At 37.6% G+C, this 14,129-nt stretch overlaps 1 protein-coding gene across 2 annotated transcripts; it reads right to left on the reverse strand.

Annotated features, from left to right (window-relative positions):
• Nucleotides 1-11: 11 nt before the first annotated feature.
• On the reverse strand, nucleotides 12-10,693 carry LOC131235719 (wax ester synthase/diacylglycerol acyltransferase 4-like). 2 transcript variants are annotated; one of them, XR_009166252.1, is made up of 5 exons: nucleotides 9,830-10,693; nucleotides 7,606-7,956; nucleotides 3,164-3,301; nucleotides 1,027-1,429; nucleotides 12-127 (listed from the first exon to the last, which is right to left on the reverse strand). XR_009166252.1 is itself a non-coding variant. In XM_058233043.1 (4 exons), the coding sequence occupies exons 1-4, from the start codon at nucleotides 10,622-10,624 to the stop codon at nucleotides 1,268-1,270; spliced, it is 1,446 nt and encodes a 481-aa protein (XP_058089026.1). In that variant the 5' UTR covers nucleotides 10,625-10,693; the 3' UTR covers nucleotides 433-1,267. The 2 variants fall into 2 exon arrangements, 1 of the variants encoding a protein (XP_058089026.1); XM_058233043.1 differs by lacking the exon at nucleotides 12-127 and having other exon boundaries at nucleotides 433-1,429.
• Between the last annotated feature and the right edge of the window lie 3,436 nt (nucleotides 10,694-14,129).

The following is a 14,129-nucleotide window of genomic DNA, read 5'->3' on the forward strand; positions in this document are numbered from 1 at the left end:
CCTCCTCCATGGCCACTTTATCATTGTGCCCAGAGCTTTTAAATGGCACATGGACTGTCCATTCATTCCACACTGCCATTGGCAGCCCACCATGCAAGAATTGCACCAATTCGACATTCCGAATCATCTAGTATATAACAGGAGATAAATGGGCAATTTAGATCGAGCAACGAAAAAATTAGGCATACCCATCATCTCAAAACATCAATTTGATAAGCCACATGGTGGAATGCTTATGATTCCACATAATCATTTTGGTTAGATGATGCTTACTGTCCAAACTGTGGCTCCACAAAACAGATGGTTACAAAAAAATGACTAACTGATGTAGAATGAACAGACAGCCCAGATGATGATTGGACAGTCCTAGATGTCATTTAAAAGCCTTCAGCACAATGCTGATGATGTGTCCCTGAAGTTGGACATATATAATATCCTTATGTAAGTTATATCTAAGCATCTCCAACATAGCTGCACGTCTATTCTGGTCAAGGGGTGCTAGTAATGCATACAATCTATCTTACAAATCCTATCCTTAAAGCAGTTCATGATTATAAATTTCAGACAATCTTGCAAAATATTAGTTCCCAAACAGTGAGCCCTCTAATCTGAATCGTCCAAACAGTGGACCTACTGTAGATGGATTATAACATAGAACTTATTCAAGTGTATAATCCTAGTTTGCCACTTGGATATCTAATTGACAGTGAAAATGAAACATACATAAAAAATCATCCAGATTGTCTAATCAATCTGATTTTGCAGATATGGTCAGTGATCTACTGTTGGTCCCACAATTTGGGTGGTTTGGATTTGAGACTCATGTGACTTGTACGTTGTCTGTGCCATCTATGAATGGGATACATACATTATTTAAGTTTCGACAGAGGTTTGTGTTTACTCATCTAGTTGGCAGCATGAATGCAAAGAAATAAATATCAGATTGTGCAAATTTGATTATTGTTTGGTAACTTTAATACACAATACTTTCTTTACTGCCAATATTACATTTATTGCAACGATCACCTGTGGTGAAACCCAGGATGATCCATTCATCAATGAGGCTCCACTGTCAAAATCAACGGACAGATGATAGTCTGGATGAGTGTCTCTTCTGGCCCACTGAAGTGGATTGTTCCAATTTCCGCCACAGGGGATCTTCATGGTATTCTGCATTATTTTCATGGTGTTGAAGTACCACCGAAGTGACAAATTAGCAGAAAATAAATTGTTGTGTTGGAGCTCCAATACAACACTTAATACATGTTCATTTGGTTTCAGTGATTTCAATACCACAAGCCTCTCTGTAGATGTTGTGGTAGGCTTCTTTCAGGCAAGATACGAGCAGTTGGGAGTTAATAAATCCTTTCTCAGCTGCTACCATAACCCTCAAATTCCCCATGTAACTCAGTATTGTTAGAGCCAAACTCTGCATGCAGTGCAAATAAAATCAGTTCATAAGTAATGTTATCTACTTTAAGGAGAATTAAGTGAACCTTCTTTTCATGTGTGGTGTTTGGGATGTCTGTGTGTGGCATACACTCCTTCCATCAGCTGCAGCACCTCATGTTAGGACCTGAGCTCAAATATTAGGTCCATCCAAAATTCAGGTGGCCACACAACATGGGCCACCGTGTTGTCTTCCATCCAACCCGTTTATTAGGTGAGAGAGATTACAAAAATTTAGAGGTTTAATGCATGATTTCATATTATTCAGGTGGTGTGGCTCACTTAAGTTTTGGATCAAGCTGATTTCTGTTACAGTGAAATGAGCTGGTGCAGTTGACGGACGGAGTAGGTTTCACAAAAATATCATGGTAGTATCCACAGTCTTCACAAGGTGCTGCAGACGATTCAGGTCCAGTGCTAGCTCCCACAACTACTTCACACAGTGGTATCTGATTTTATTTATTTATATATTATTATTATTATTTTAACACGCACACATACCCCCACACACTCACGCCGTAGTGGGCTTTCACCACCTATGGATACTCGAACCCTTGACCGGGTGTTGAAACTCCCGAGAGTACCACCTGAGCAAGAGCAAGGATCCGTGGTATCTGAATTGAAGGAGAGGCAACATGCTGACCTATCTATCATCACGGCACATCTCACCCATCCTTATCTCTTAGATAATTTAAAGTCATGGTGGGCACCAACCAGATCCTAAAGTAGTTGTAGTGTTAAAAGATCATGTTGGGAAAAGGTAAAACCAGGCTACCTGCACCTCACATGGGTAGGCCTAGCAATGGGTCAGGTTTGGTTTGGGATCACCACTCCCCAACTCTTTAACTAATTGGTCCATGACCATGGTTTTGAAACTCAGGGTGTTGGATCGATTCATTCGGTCTCGAGCTGAGTCACGACTCACCTATTCAGGGGTGAAATGGCCCTACTTAGCCATTTGGGAATGCCTCGTGGTAGGCCCAAAACAAACAGTCCAGAGCCGGGCTGTGATAAGTATGCAGCCCAGGCCTGGTCATCTGTCTGTGGGAAGATCTGGCTGGTCATTAAGTGTGCATTACCATGCATGATATACGAAAAAAATGCCCTTGAAGTCCTAAACTTCTGGGCAAGGTCAGGCTCTTAAATGAAGTCAGAGCCCAGCCTGTTTATTAAACGGGCTGAAATTTTAGCCCTGGAAAATATTCAGGCCCAGTATTTCAGCTTAAGATAAAGATGAAGTGGGCTAGGCTGAAAAGCTCGACAGGACCGTTCAATCAGGTTCATCCCTAACAGCAGCCTGCGTTCCAATGATACCTCACCAAGTCATGCATATACCATCGTTGGTATTGGCTGGACAATAAGTGAAAAGGGACACCTAACTTATAGCCTGACTCAAGGCCCCTTTCAGCCCTCCAGGCACATTGCATGCATGCTCATGTTTCAAATCATGGACCCCAATGTGGGTCCAGCGTGGCCCGAAATTTACATTAATTGCATGATCTAAAAAATCAATTTGTAACCATTGTAGATGGTTGCTATGGTCCAGATTTAATGATTTAACATCATTAGATTGATATGATTTTCATGCAATGGTTCATCCATTGGACTCACAAAAGAGGATCCCATATCAGCGTTGCATGTGTGCCACGTGGGTAGTCTCAAACCTGAGTTAAGTGGAAGTTGCCTGAGAGCAGCTTTAGACAGTCATATTTACCTGAGGGGCGCCCACCACAGTGAAGTAGAGGCCCTTTATTGGATGCCCTCCTATCGCCAGCTTCTCCTTGGGGCCCACCATATGTGAAATTGCGATGCTTGTGTTCTTTAGGGTCGAGTGGGAGTATCGAGAAACAGCCTGCATCGTGAGAACAATTACACATTCTAAGTAGCTCTTGAATTGAATCACTTTTGTAGTTAGATATTTCTGATCAGAGTTTCTTGGGTTTTTTTTTTTTTTGACATTTATCACTCTTATTTATTTATTTATTTATCATAGGCCAATAACTCCCCTTTCTTTTTAGTATTGTCAAATAACTTTTAACATTTTCCATTTAATCAAAGAGAAGGTCTCAAGTCCAACTTGTTGTACCACAAATTATAGTCCAACCAGTGGATAACATCCAACCTATTAAGTGCATGTGCCGTGTAACTCTTGCAATAGGTTGGTCCCACCATAAGGATCATCAAATGCAAAAATCATCCCTATCTATTTATCAACGGGCCACGTTATATAAAATAATTTCTAACCATTAATATATAACAAAATAGAAGTACAATGCACTTGATGAGTAGACAATTTTATTATTATTATTGTTATTATTTTTCTACAAGGTGATCTTTATGATAAGGCTACTGTATTGGATGTATTGGATGATCGCACGCATATGAAAAGGTGGAAGTTATTAGCTAGGTGGACCATAGCTTGTAGTCCAATTAGTTGGACTTGAGACCTCATTGTCAAATATCTTATGTTTCATTTTTATTAGAGTTGATCTTTAAAGAGAGATTGTTAATCATTAAATTCGATTCGTAAACCATATAAAATAATACTTCTACCTTTGCTTTGCAGAGATAGAGAGAGATTTTCATTTTAGGCTAGATTCAAATTGTTTGGTTATATAGGTTCAAATATGGCTACATGATCCAATATATTTAATAGTAGTCCATCCATGACATTTGATCTAGACCTTTTAAATGATAGATTTAAATCGTCAAAACACCGTGGATAATCTTTTCATGATTTCACGGGCGTAAGAAGAGAATTTCTCACTTTTTTGCAGAGTTAAAAGCAAAAGCGCATCATTTTATGTGGTCAATATATAATTACATTTAATGTTTAATGATTTCCTTTAAAAGTCAACTCTAATGAAAGTAAAGCACAAAAAAATTAATAACGGTATAAAAAATATTTAATAATATTGGAAAGGAATTTAATTATTTGGCATATAGTTAAAAGAGAGGACACGGTATCTCAAAACATTTCTTTTTTATACAATTTGAGCTGAGGTTGATCTTGTGAGACGAGTCCATTTTAAAATCATAATTACTATTCTCAAAACCAATAACTGCTAAAAATTTTATATATATATATATATATATATATGGCGAATGCTCAGCTTTGCACGGAACTCATGAAAACTTTTTGAGAACTCATCACACCTAGTGGGCCATAGCAAAGAGAGATACAAATTAAGGAAACTATTTTCTTTTTCCATGGCCCACCAAAATTTTGGATCAAAGTAAAACTTGGGTTCCAGAGGATTTCATGGGGTGCTGCGTCATGTGGACCATTGGACAGTTCAGATTTTGGGCTTACATCATGAGTTCTCAAAAAGTTCTCACCAGAACACGTGAGAACTAGTCGGCAGTGAGCATATATATATATATATATATATATATATATATATATATATATATATATATATATATATATATATATATATATATATATATATATATATATTCGAATGTAAATTTTCATAATTAGAGATTTTATTTTAAGGTGGGTAGAATATAACAACCATAAATTTTGGTACATTATAAAAAAACTAAATTAAATATTTAAAGATTTTATTTTTAAATAAAAAATAAAAATAATTCAATAATTGAGTTGGTAGAGACATTTTTAGTTGAGAGAGGCTTAGGGATCAATTTTTGGAATAATAATAATAAATTTTTTATCAAATGCCATAAAAAAATCAAATTCAAGATAAGGGAGGATGTGCTCATCCTATCTTATCAAATTCTTAATTGAGAGAGAGGTTTAGGGATCGATTCTTGAAGTAGTAATAATAAATTTTTTACTAAATATCATAAAAAAATTCAAATTCAGGATAAGGAAGGATGTGTATCGTTAAATCTTTTTAACTTTTTATTATGTTGTTAATTTCTTCTTGATCTATACAATGGATGGCGTGGATCATCCACACCATCATTGTATAAGTGTGTAAAATCAATTTTAATAAAATAATATTTTTATGATTTCGGTCTAATTAGTAATATTTTAGGAATAAATCAAATGGATGGAATCTGATTGTGCTAAGATAGATCTGTATGGATCATATGATCCTTAAGGCCAAAATATACAAGGGTCATAATTTTTATATCAATCTAACAATCAGATAGGCCACATTAGTCAGATCTAAAAGTGTTTAATAAAGGAATCTTAGATTTTTGCGCAAGTGTTGGTATCACTTGGCGTAGAAGGTCGAGATGGGCCATCGGTGTATGTGTGGTTAGATCCACACCATCCATCTAATGTGTAGAAGCAAAACATGATAATACCTCAAGAATCTGAATAATCTGACCATCCGATGGATCATCCCGATCAAGTAATTATCATTCAATTTTATAATCTTAAAAATGAGAAAAAAAATAGAATATAAATTTTAATTATTTGATTATTTTGGATCTGGCCACCTAAGATATTAATTAGAGGTGGGCCCCACCATGTAATAAAAACATATAAATAATAATGTTGTTGATATAACTGATAGGATTTCTGAATTCAAACCAATATAATTACCCGGTAGATTCTACACTATCAGATTAAGGTGAGTAACCCAACTTGTCTCATAATTCATTAAAATTAAAATAAATCATTGTGATTGTTTGATTGATTTACTGGTTTGAATATTTTGATATGATAATTGTACGATAAATTTATATGTGAATATTTTAATCGAGACAACTATGCCAAATATGAAAAATATGCATTTACATATCATCCCTCATTCATTACATTGCATAATGCATGGTCGATCCTAGGGGCCCTTTATAGAAGAAATGTCAATCTTGGTAGAGTGTTACTAGATGCGTGCTATGCTCAAACCTACCGAAAGGTGGAAGCCTACACAACGAGTGGATGTAGGTTAACAACCTCCAACTTAAATGGACGGATGATCATCCCATATGATGCATTCATATATCATTTGCATCTATATCATTGTACATGTATTTTTTGTATTATTTTAATTGATATGATTATGAACCATGCTGGGTTATATCACTAAGCCTGGCCAGCTTATATTTTTTATTGATGGAAAAACCGTACAGATGTGAATGAGGGTGGGCCGGTGACTTAAAAATAGGAATATGTGGTCAAGCCAGAAAGGACTTAAGGGACACGTGGCCCTACTTGACAAAATAAGAAGTTGCAGCCTTAAACTAGTCATGATATTTTTACTTTAATTATATTTAATTTTCTTAGATTGTAAATTAATTCTTTCAAGTTGTTGGACATGTTTATTTCATTTCATAAGATCCCAATTGAAAGGATCCTTAGTTATGTTTATGATTAATTATTGGAATAAATGATCGTTTCTTATTTTTGAGATGTTGTTGAGTATGAATGGAATGTAAATCTACGGTAGAGCTAGTAGGTAAATGAATAATTGTATAATTGAATGAAATTAGTACACTCAGTGTACGTGTCATGGGCCGAAACTCGATAAAATAATGTTGCTGAAAGTAATCACGTGATATATATAACTGGAAATGATTTTCTAAACCATGGGCATTTTAGTTAGAAAATTTATAGTACCACGCAAATGAAGCCCACGGCTGATATAGTTGGGACAAGCAAAAAAAATAAATAAATTAACATTGGACATTTGATGGAGATAAATGCAGAAAATGATGGTGATGATCATGGCCCAGTTGGTGGTTTTTGAACCAGGGTCCAGCCATGCAAAAGCCACCTGAGTGGACAGTTTGGATTGATAACCACTCTATACACGTGTGCTGCAAAGAGATGATTCTACATATTCCGGCTCGATGACTCACTGATGGACAAAATCGTTCTTCAGCTGTGATTTCAAACTGATCAGGTCCATCCACGGATAGGATCCACCATATTGGTAGTTTGTATTCACTGCCTGATGGGCATGTATCACCAACGGTCATCCAGATGGAGCACTTTGCTTCACGTGCGCCCCAATAAGTAGATCACCAACCAAAAGTCAGGCTGGTCTATACGTGGACCACTAAGGAATTATTCAGCCCTTCTTTTTTTCTTCTTCTTCTTAAATGTATGGCCCACACAACTAGCAGACTTGTCAGATTTTGGGCCAGTTGGTACAATAATAATGGGACCCACATGATTCACATCCGATGGGAGGCCACGTGTTGGATTAACAAATATCAGGAATGTAGACAAACCTTGGGGCCTCGAATGCTTCTCAACGTGTCTAGTAGTCTACCAGTTAGATAAACGGCCAGTGAGTTTTTCTTTCTCTTGATGGTTTCCTTGGCTTTGTTGATGAATTTCAAGGGATTTTCATTGTCTGTATCCTTGCAACAAGGGATAGGTATGGGCAGAAAGGTGAAATGGTTGCCCCATGTCTTCTGACTTAACATATCATTGACGCTCTGGTAACCGTTGATCATCCTTGTGTTCAGCAACACCAATGCTGTCATACGTTCTCCTCCATCACTTCTGTGGCCCACCATCTTCTGCTTGTATAACTGGATTGCGTAGAATATTACCCCAACCACTACATCATTCACTGTCTGTTCAAAACAAGTACCAAGAATAAATCCATGTATTATAACAACCATCATTATCTTTATGATCCAATCATGCACAGAAAGCCGTTCCATATGAATGGCAAGTGGGCTGGGCTGACCCAACCCAGACCAATTCCAACCTGCTTTGGTTGGACCTGGCCCTAAGTTTTTCTGCCCAATAATTAATTGAATGGACTTGGACTTTGTATCTAGCCAATGTCCTGAAAGTAGACCCAGCCCTGATCCAGCGCGAGCTTTATTCAGGTTATGCCAGGGCTGGGCTCAGGTCCTTAGCAAAACCATAGTTCAAAATCTTGCTGACTCGACATGAAACGCCGCCCAGTAAAACTGGCCGAATATCTTGGAAACTCGGTTGTGGGTCTGACTCGGGAAGACTTATCAAGTTATGCAAAGAAATGCTCTTTTACAAGAGATATATTTAATAGGCACATCCATTTTTCTAGTTCTTTTTAGGGCACGAACCCCAACTCAAAGCATATCCAAAACATAAGTTGACCACACCACCGGAAACACTGGGAATAATGACCTTTCTTAAGGTTTACAATTATATTTATTTGTCATCTAACTTACTCACAAGTTTATAAAGACTTGGATGAAGGCAAAACACAAATATCAGCTTGATCCAAAACATTAGTAGCCCATGAAATTTTCGACTGTAGGCATTTAATACCCACCATTTACTACAACCTTGTACACTTTAGTTTTGGATATTTTATTTTATTTTATTTATTATTTTTTTTTAATAAAGGAAAGTGGACAGATGCCACAAATTTCATTAATCACAGCACGTTTTGGAAATGCTTTAATTTCGACATATCCTCTTGAATGAGCTGGCAAGACAGATAGACAGGTGGACCAAACACAAATAGTACTGTTTCTGTTTTTTTTTTTTTGATGAAATGAAATAGTACCCCTCCCCATAAATTAAAAAAAAAAAAAAAAAAAAAAAAAAAAAAAAAAAAAAAAAAAAAAAAACGGTTGAGTGTCGCCATCGAATAGGTGTCCTTATGGGTCACCATGATGCATATGGAATTTTGGTGAGCATGGAATTTTGCCACCCCATACCTGACTGACCGTGTGAATACGATTGATGGGCTATGCCATTATGTACCTGGAATTTCAGGGCCCGTTTGGATGGTAAGTTGTTTAAGATGAATTACTTCTGCCACAAATAACTTATCTTAATTTCTACTTCCAAAGAAGATGAGTATGTTTGGTAAATAACTTATCACCTTCTCTACCTTTTCATCTCCCTTATCTCTCTTGGGCAACTTATGAAAAATACAAAAGCTAAAAAAAAATAATTTGAAGTGATTAAGTACTTTTAAATAAAAAAGTTACTTATAACTAATCCTAAACCAAACTTGTCTCAGATTAATAAGTTGTTTATCTACTGATGTAAGTAGAAAAAGTAACTCATTTGGTGGTATCGAAATGACGCGGGCTTTCGCATTAAAGAGTTGAGAGAGAGAGAGTAATAGCGATAGATTAGGGCTTTTCGTACACTGTTTTCTTTTCTATTACCCTTTTTTACTTCTCACTGTTGCAGAGCTATTGAGGTGGGCCCAACATAAAATAAACTGGGTCACATTTGGTGATGGTGTAGAGATCGAAACCATTCACGTTCTAGGCACCACCCTAAACAGACCATGTTAGGAAGCTTATACCCAATCGATGATTTGGATTAACTCCGTAAATAAATGGTCAGGATCATTATTTGAAATATCACTAAGATCTTGGACAGTTCCGATCATCAGATCATCTCCGATGTGGTCCCACAAGGCAATAAATGCCGGCGGTCCCAAGTTGCCACATAGGCACAACAAGATAGGTTTGCTTTTGTTAGAGAACTTACTCCTGCGATTCTGGACTTAATTTCGCGCACACGATCGAGGGAGAAGGTAACGGTCGAGATAGAAATCGGCTTAAACTCGACTTGGGGCGTTCCAGAACGGATGACCGTCCGATCATCTTCCAACAAAGTACTATGCAGTACGCTCGAAACGAAATCGGAAGCAGTGTACCAACAACCAGCAACAATGTTGGAAACTTTGTTGCATATGTGGAAGATCGACCCACGTGATGTCTCCGAACCCGTCTTAGATGAATAAGAAGAAGGGAAGGTGAGAGGAAGAGATGGATCGTCGGCTCTCTTAAGGTAAGAAAACAAAGCACCCATTAGAGAGAATCCATCTCCAAGTGCATGGTGCAGCTTGAACACTATGGTCCCTGGTGCATCGCTTGTGGGGTACTTGATTATGTGGATTTCCCACAACGGACGGTTATTGGGAAGCTGTTCCAACGCTATCTTTGATAAGTAATCTTGTAAGTAACCATCATAGGAATCGGGAGGTAATCCTGCTGGGAAGTGTGGGACTTTTACGTGATCTTCGATATGAATATGGGCTCTTTTCCATACCTGGCGTCCTTTTTCATCCCTAACGAGGATTGAAGAGAAGCGCGTGTTGATTGGTAGGAACTGGTCCCTGAGTAATGTGATGGTGGCAGAATCGTCGATGGGTATTTCCGATTCAAAGACGGCGAGAATGGTGAGAGAGAGGACTGAGCTATTGAGGTATTCTGAAGAAGGGCTTGCTGGTTGGAACTCTTCTTCTGCAAGGAATGCATTGGTTTTTTGATTTGAAGCCATGGGTGCTAATATTTTCTCTGTTTCCTTTTTCTTGAAGAAGGCAGCTATTTAAATAAGAACTGAGAAAGATTCATGCGTTGAATTTTTCAAAAAAAACGAAAAATCTAATGTGTCATCGATCATGCTAGTTACAGAAGTTGGCTCAATTTCAACGATAATAAATGCCAGTTTAAAACCTAACGTGGCCGCCTTACTGCCTCTCATCAATCTATGGACGCGGAGCCTTTCGCAGGACGTTCCTACGCTGGGAACCCACTGTGATGTTTGTGAAAATCTTCCCCGTCCATCCCTTTTGTGAGTTCATTTTAGGAAATGTTGCCAAAAATAAACTGTATCCAAAGCACAAGTGAGCCTAAAACGTGATAATTAAACGTCTACAATTGAAATATTCGTGAGGCTACAGAAGTTTTGATTCATGCTAATATTTTTATTTTTGGTTCATCCCAATAGGGATGATGTTATTAACGGTATGGATGGCATCTAAACATTACTGTTGAACCCAGGAAGGTTTCAACAGTAGGGATTTTCGTAACCACATTTTCCTTTAGGGCGGATCACTTGGGATTTGGATACGGTTAATTTTTGGCAGCATGTCATAAAATGAACTCACAAAACGGATGAACGGGTAGGATTCTTACAAACATCGCAATGCCCCACCTCAGTTCCCAGCGCTGTAACTTCCTGCAAAAGGCTTTCGCAGGAAATCCGCGTCCTCGAAGATTCAGCGTCGGTGAAACGTAGCTGCCAATCAACATATCTACGTTGCCTAAATTCTACATTGGGTCCTCTCACATTGAATGTGGAGGCTACCTTTTTAAATGAATGTTTTCCATGCTGCTTACAACATGCGTTGGAGAGGATATCGGTTCGTTTTACTGTTACCGCGTGCAGGGAGACCCTTTAATCTAATCTAAAATGGGTGTCCTGTGATACATGAGAACGTTATCTGTGGCTTGCAACAGATCAAAGGTCTGTATTTTCAATCGGGATAATGGAACTTTTGAAATGACGAACGAAAGGAACCTACCATAGGTTTTGCACGGTGTAGTCGCGCTTTCAGTGCGGTCAAGCAGGACCCATGGGTTGGCAATGGAAATACCATTCTTTTAAAATCTACGGGTCCATAAATATCTAACTTTTCAATTCATCTCCTAGGAGTGGACAGTTGAAAAGAGAACTTCATGGACCGTCCGTATTCAACTAAAAATGGCCAGGATGATTCGCACTAGGAATATTGGTGCCACCGTCACATCACATCAGATAGGTAGCTAGCCGATGTCAAGGCATGAACGGGTAAAAGGAGAATATGGGGCTAAGAGCCTTTATGGCACATTTATGGCATGAATAGATCGTTCTAAACAGATATCTTCAATTTATTAGTCAGCATGATTGGACTACATCCAACTAGCTTCGATGTCATTAAAGCCCATTCGTTGACATCGAAGCCAGTACATGACACCGAGTTTTTTTTTTTTTATTATGTAATTTTCAGCCCAGATTGTTGAACTATTTATGTCATTGTTCGAGGCTTACGCATATTCGTTAGCGAAAATACAGATTTTGCAGAATTTATTTCCTGTTATGCTTCTACTTATGTCTAAACCTATAAATAAGCATGTATACAAGACTAGGAGGTATTCTAAGAGATTTAAATATTTATAAAAGAGTTCTAGAGTTTCTAAAGAGGTTTTAGAGTTTCAAGGGGTGGAGAAAATGTGAGATTTGAGGATTGCTCAAGCTAGGTAAGTCTTTTATCTTTATAATCGTGCTTTCATAGTGGAATTTTTTGTCACTTTGTGCCATGGTTTTTTCTACAAGGATTTTTCACGTTAAATCTCTGTGTTTCTTGTGATTGCTTAGTGCTATTGGATTGCTATCCTAGATCCATATTTGTATGATTTCATAAGCCAAAATCTCAACAAGTAGTATCAAAGCTATTGTTGGGGCACAGATTTGAATCTGCAGGATTAGTATTAATGGGAAACAACAAGTTTGATATTGAGAAATACTCGGGCAAAAATAATTTTGAGTTATGGAAGGTTAAAATGATTAGCCTATTAACCAAACAAGGCGAGATTAAGGCTCTTAAGGAGTGAAAATCTACCATGAAAGATTAAGAATGGGAAAACCTCGATAGTAATGCTTTAACTTCTATTCGTTTATGTCTCATGGATGAGGTTTTCTATAATGTTTCGAGAAAAAAATTGTGGCTAGTTTGTGAACAAAGTTAGAGAATATTTATGCTAAGAAATCCTCTGAAAATCGCCTACACTTGAAGCTACAATGTTTTATCTTCAAGATGGTAGAGGGTGGAGATCTGGAGGCTCACATCAGCAACTTTAATAAATTGATGTGTAAATTGCTGAATATGGAGGAAGCAGTCAAAGATGAGGAACAAACATGTATATTATTGAATTCTCTTCCTGCATCGTATGAGTCATTCAAAGACATAATGTGCACCGCAAATAAAAACCTGAGTGTTGACACCGTTATCTCAGCCCTTCAAGGGAAGGCCATAAGAAAGCTAAACGGTGACATGTGGACATCTTCCGATGCACTGATTACGAGGGGAAAAGATTTTGAGCAAGGTACAGGATTTTCAATGCCTAGATCCAAATCCAAGGGTAAGGGCACTAGCAAAGGAAAATTAAAGTGCTAGAACTGTGGAATATCTGGACGCATGAAAAAAAATTGTAAAAATCCTAAAGCGAAGAAAGAAAATTTAGCTGCTTCTTCCAAAGAGGCCAATGTTGTCACATCTGATGAAGTAACAAGTGGTGGTGATGTTCTGTTTGTTTCTCTGATTGGTCACTTACACGACAATTATAAAGATGAGTAGATACTTGACACAGGGGCATCATATCACATGACTCTTTATCGGAGTTGGTTTGCTAGTTACATGAAATGTGATGGTGGATAGGTTTTTATGGGCAATGACAATGCTTGTAATGTTGTCCTTATAATGAGCATCAAGATGTTTGATGAGATGGAGCGTACCTTGATTGATGTCAGGCACGTTTATAATATGAAGAAAAGTCTAATTTCTCTCAGTGTGCTCGATACTATAAGGTGCAAGTTCATTAATATTGATAGTGTCCTTAAAGTTTCAAAAGGGGCACTCGTGGTTATGAGAGTGTAAAGGTATAGAAACCTCTATAGGTTGATTGGAAGCACTTCAGCAGGTGGAGCGATAACAACTATTGCAGATTCCAAATCTCTAGGTATGTGGCATGCTCGTTTAGGCCACATGAGCAAGCGGGGTATGAAGATACTATCTAATCATTGTTTGATTCCAGCTTTTAAAAATTCTGATTTAGATATATGCGAGCATTATATATATGGTAAACAATCTAGATTATCTTTTAAAACTGAAAAACATGTATGTAAGGGAGTGCTTGATTATATATACTCTAACGTAAGGAGGCTATTACCAGAAGTTTCCATTGGGGGGTCGTCATGGTTTGTTTCATTCATTGACGACTACTTGAGGAAAATTTGGGTTTAC

This window comes from Magnolia sinica, chromosome 2 (assembly GCF_029962835.1).
Source record: "Magnolia sinica isolate HGM2019 chromosome 2, MsV1, whole genome shotgun sequence".
Lineage (NCBI taxonomy): Eukaryota > Viridiplantae > Streptophyta > Magnoliopsida > Magnoliales > Magnoliaceae > Magnolia > Magnolia sinica.

Excerpts from the sequence above, each read along its gene's own strand:
- LOC131235719 (XM_058233043.1), bottom strand. The coding sequence starts at position 10,624 with ATGGCTTCAAATCAAAAAACCAATGCATTCCTTGCAGAAGAAGAGTTC. Across the intron at positions 3,302-7,605 it reads GAAGCATTCGAGGCCCCAAG|GCTGTTTCTCGATACTCCCA; the intron begins GTTTGTCTACAT and ends CTCACGATGCAG. Across the intron at positions 1,430-3,163 it reads CTGTGGTGGGCGCCCCTCAG|AGTTTGGCTCTAACAATACT; the intron begins GTAAATATGACT and ends CACTGCATGCAG.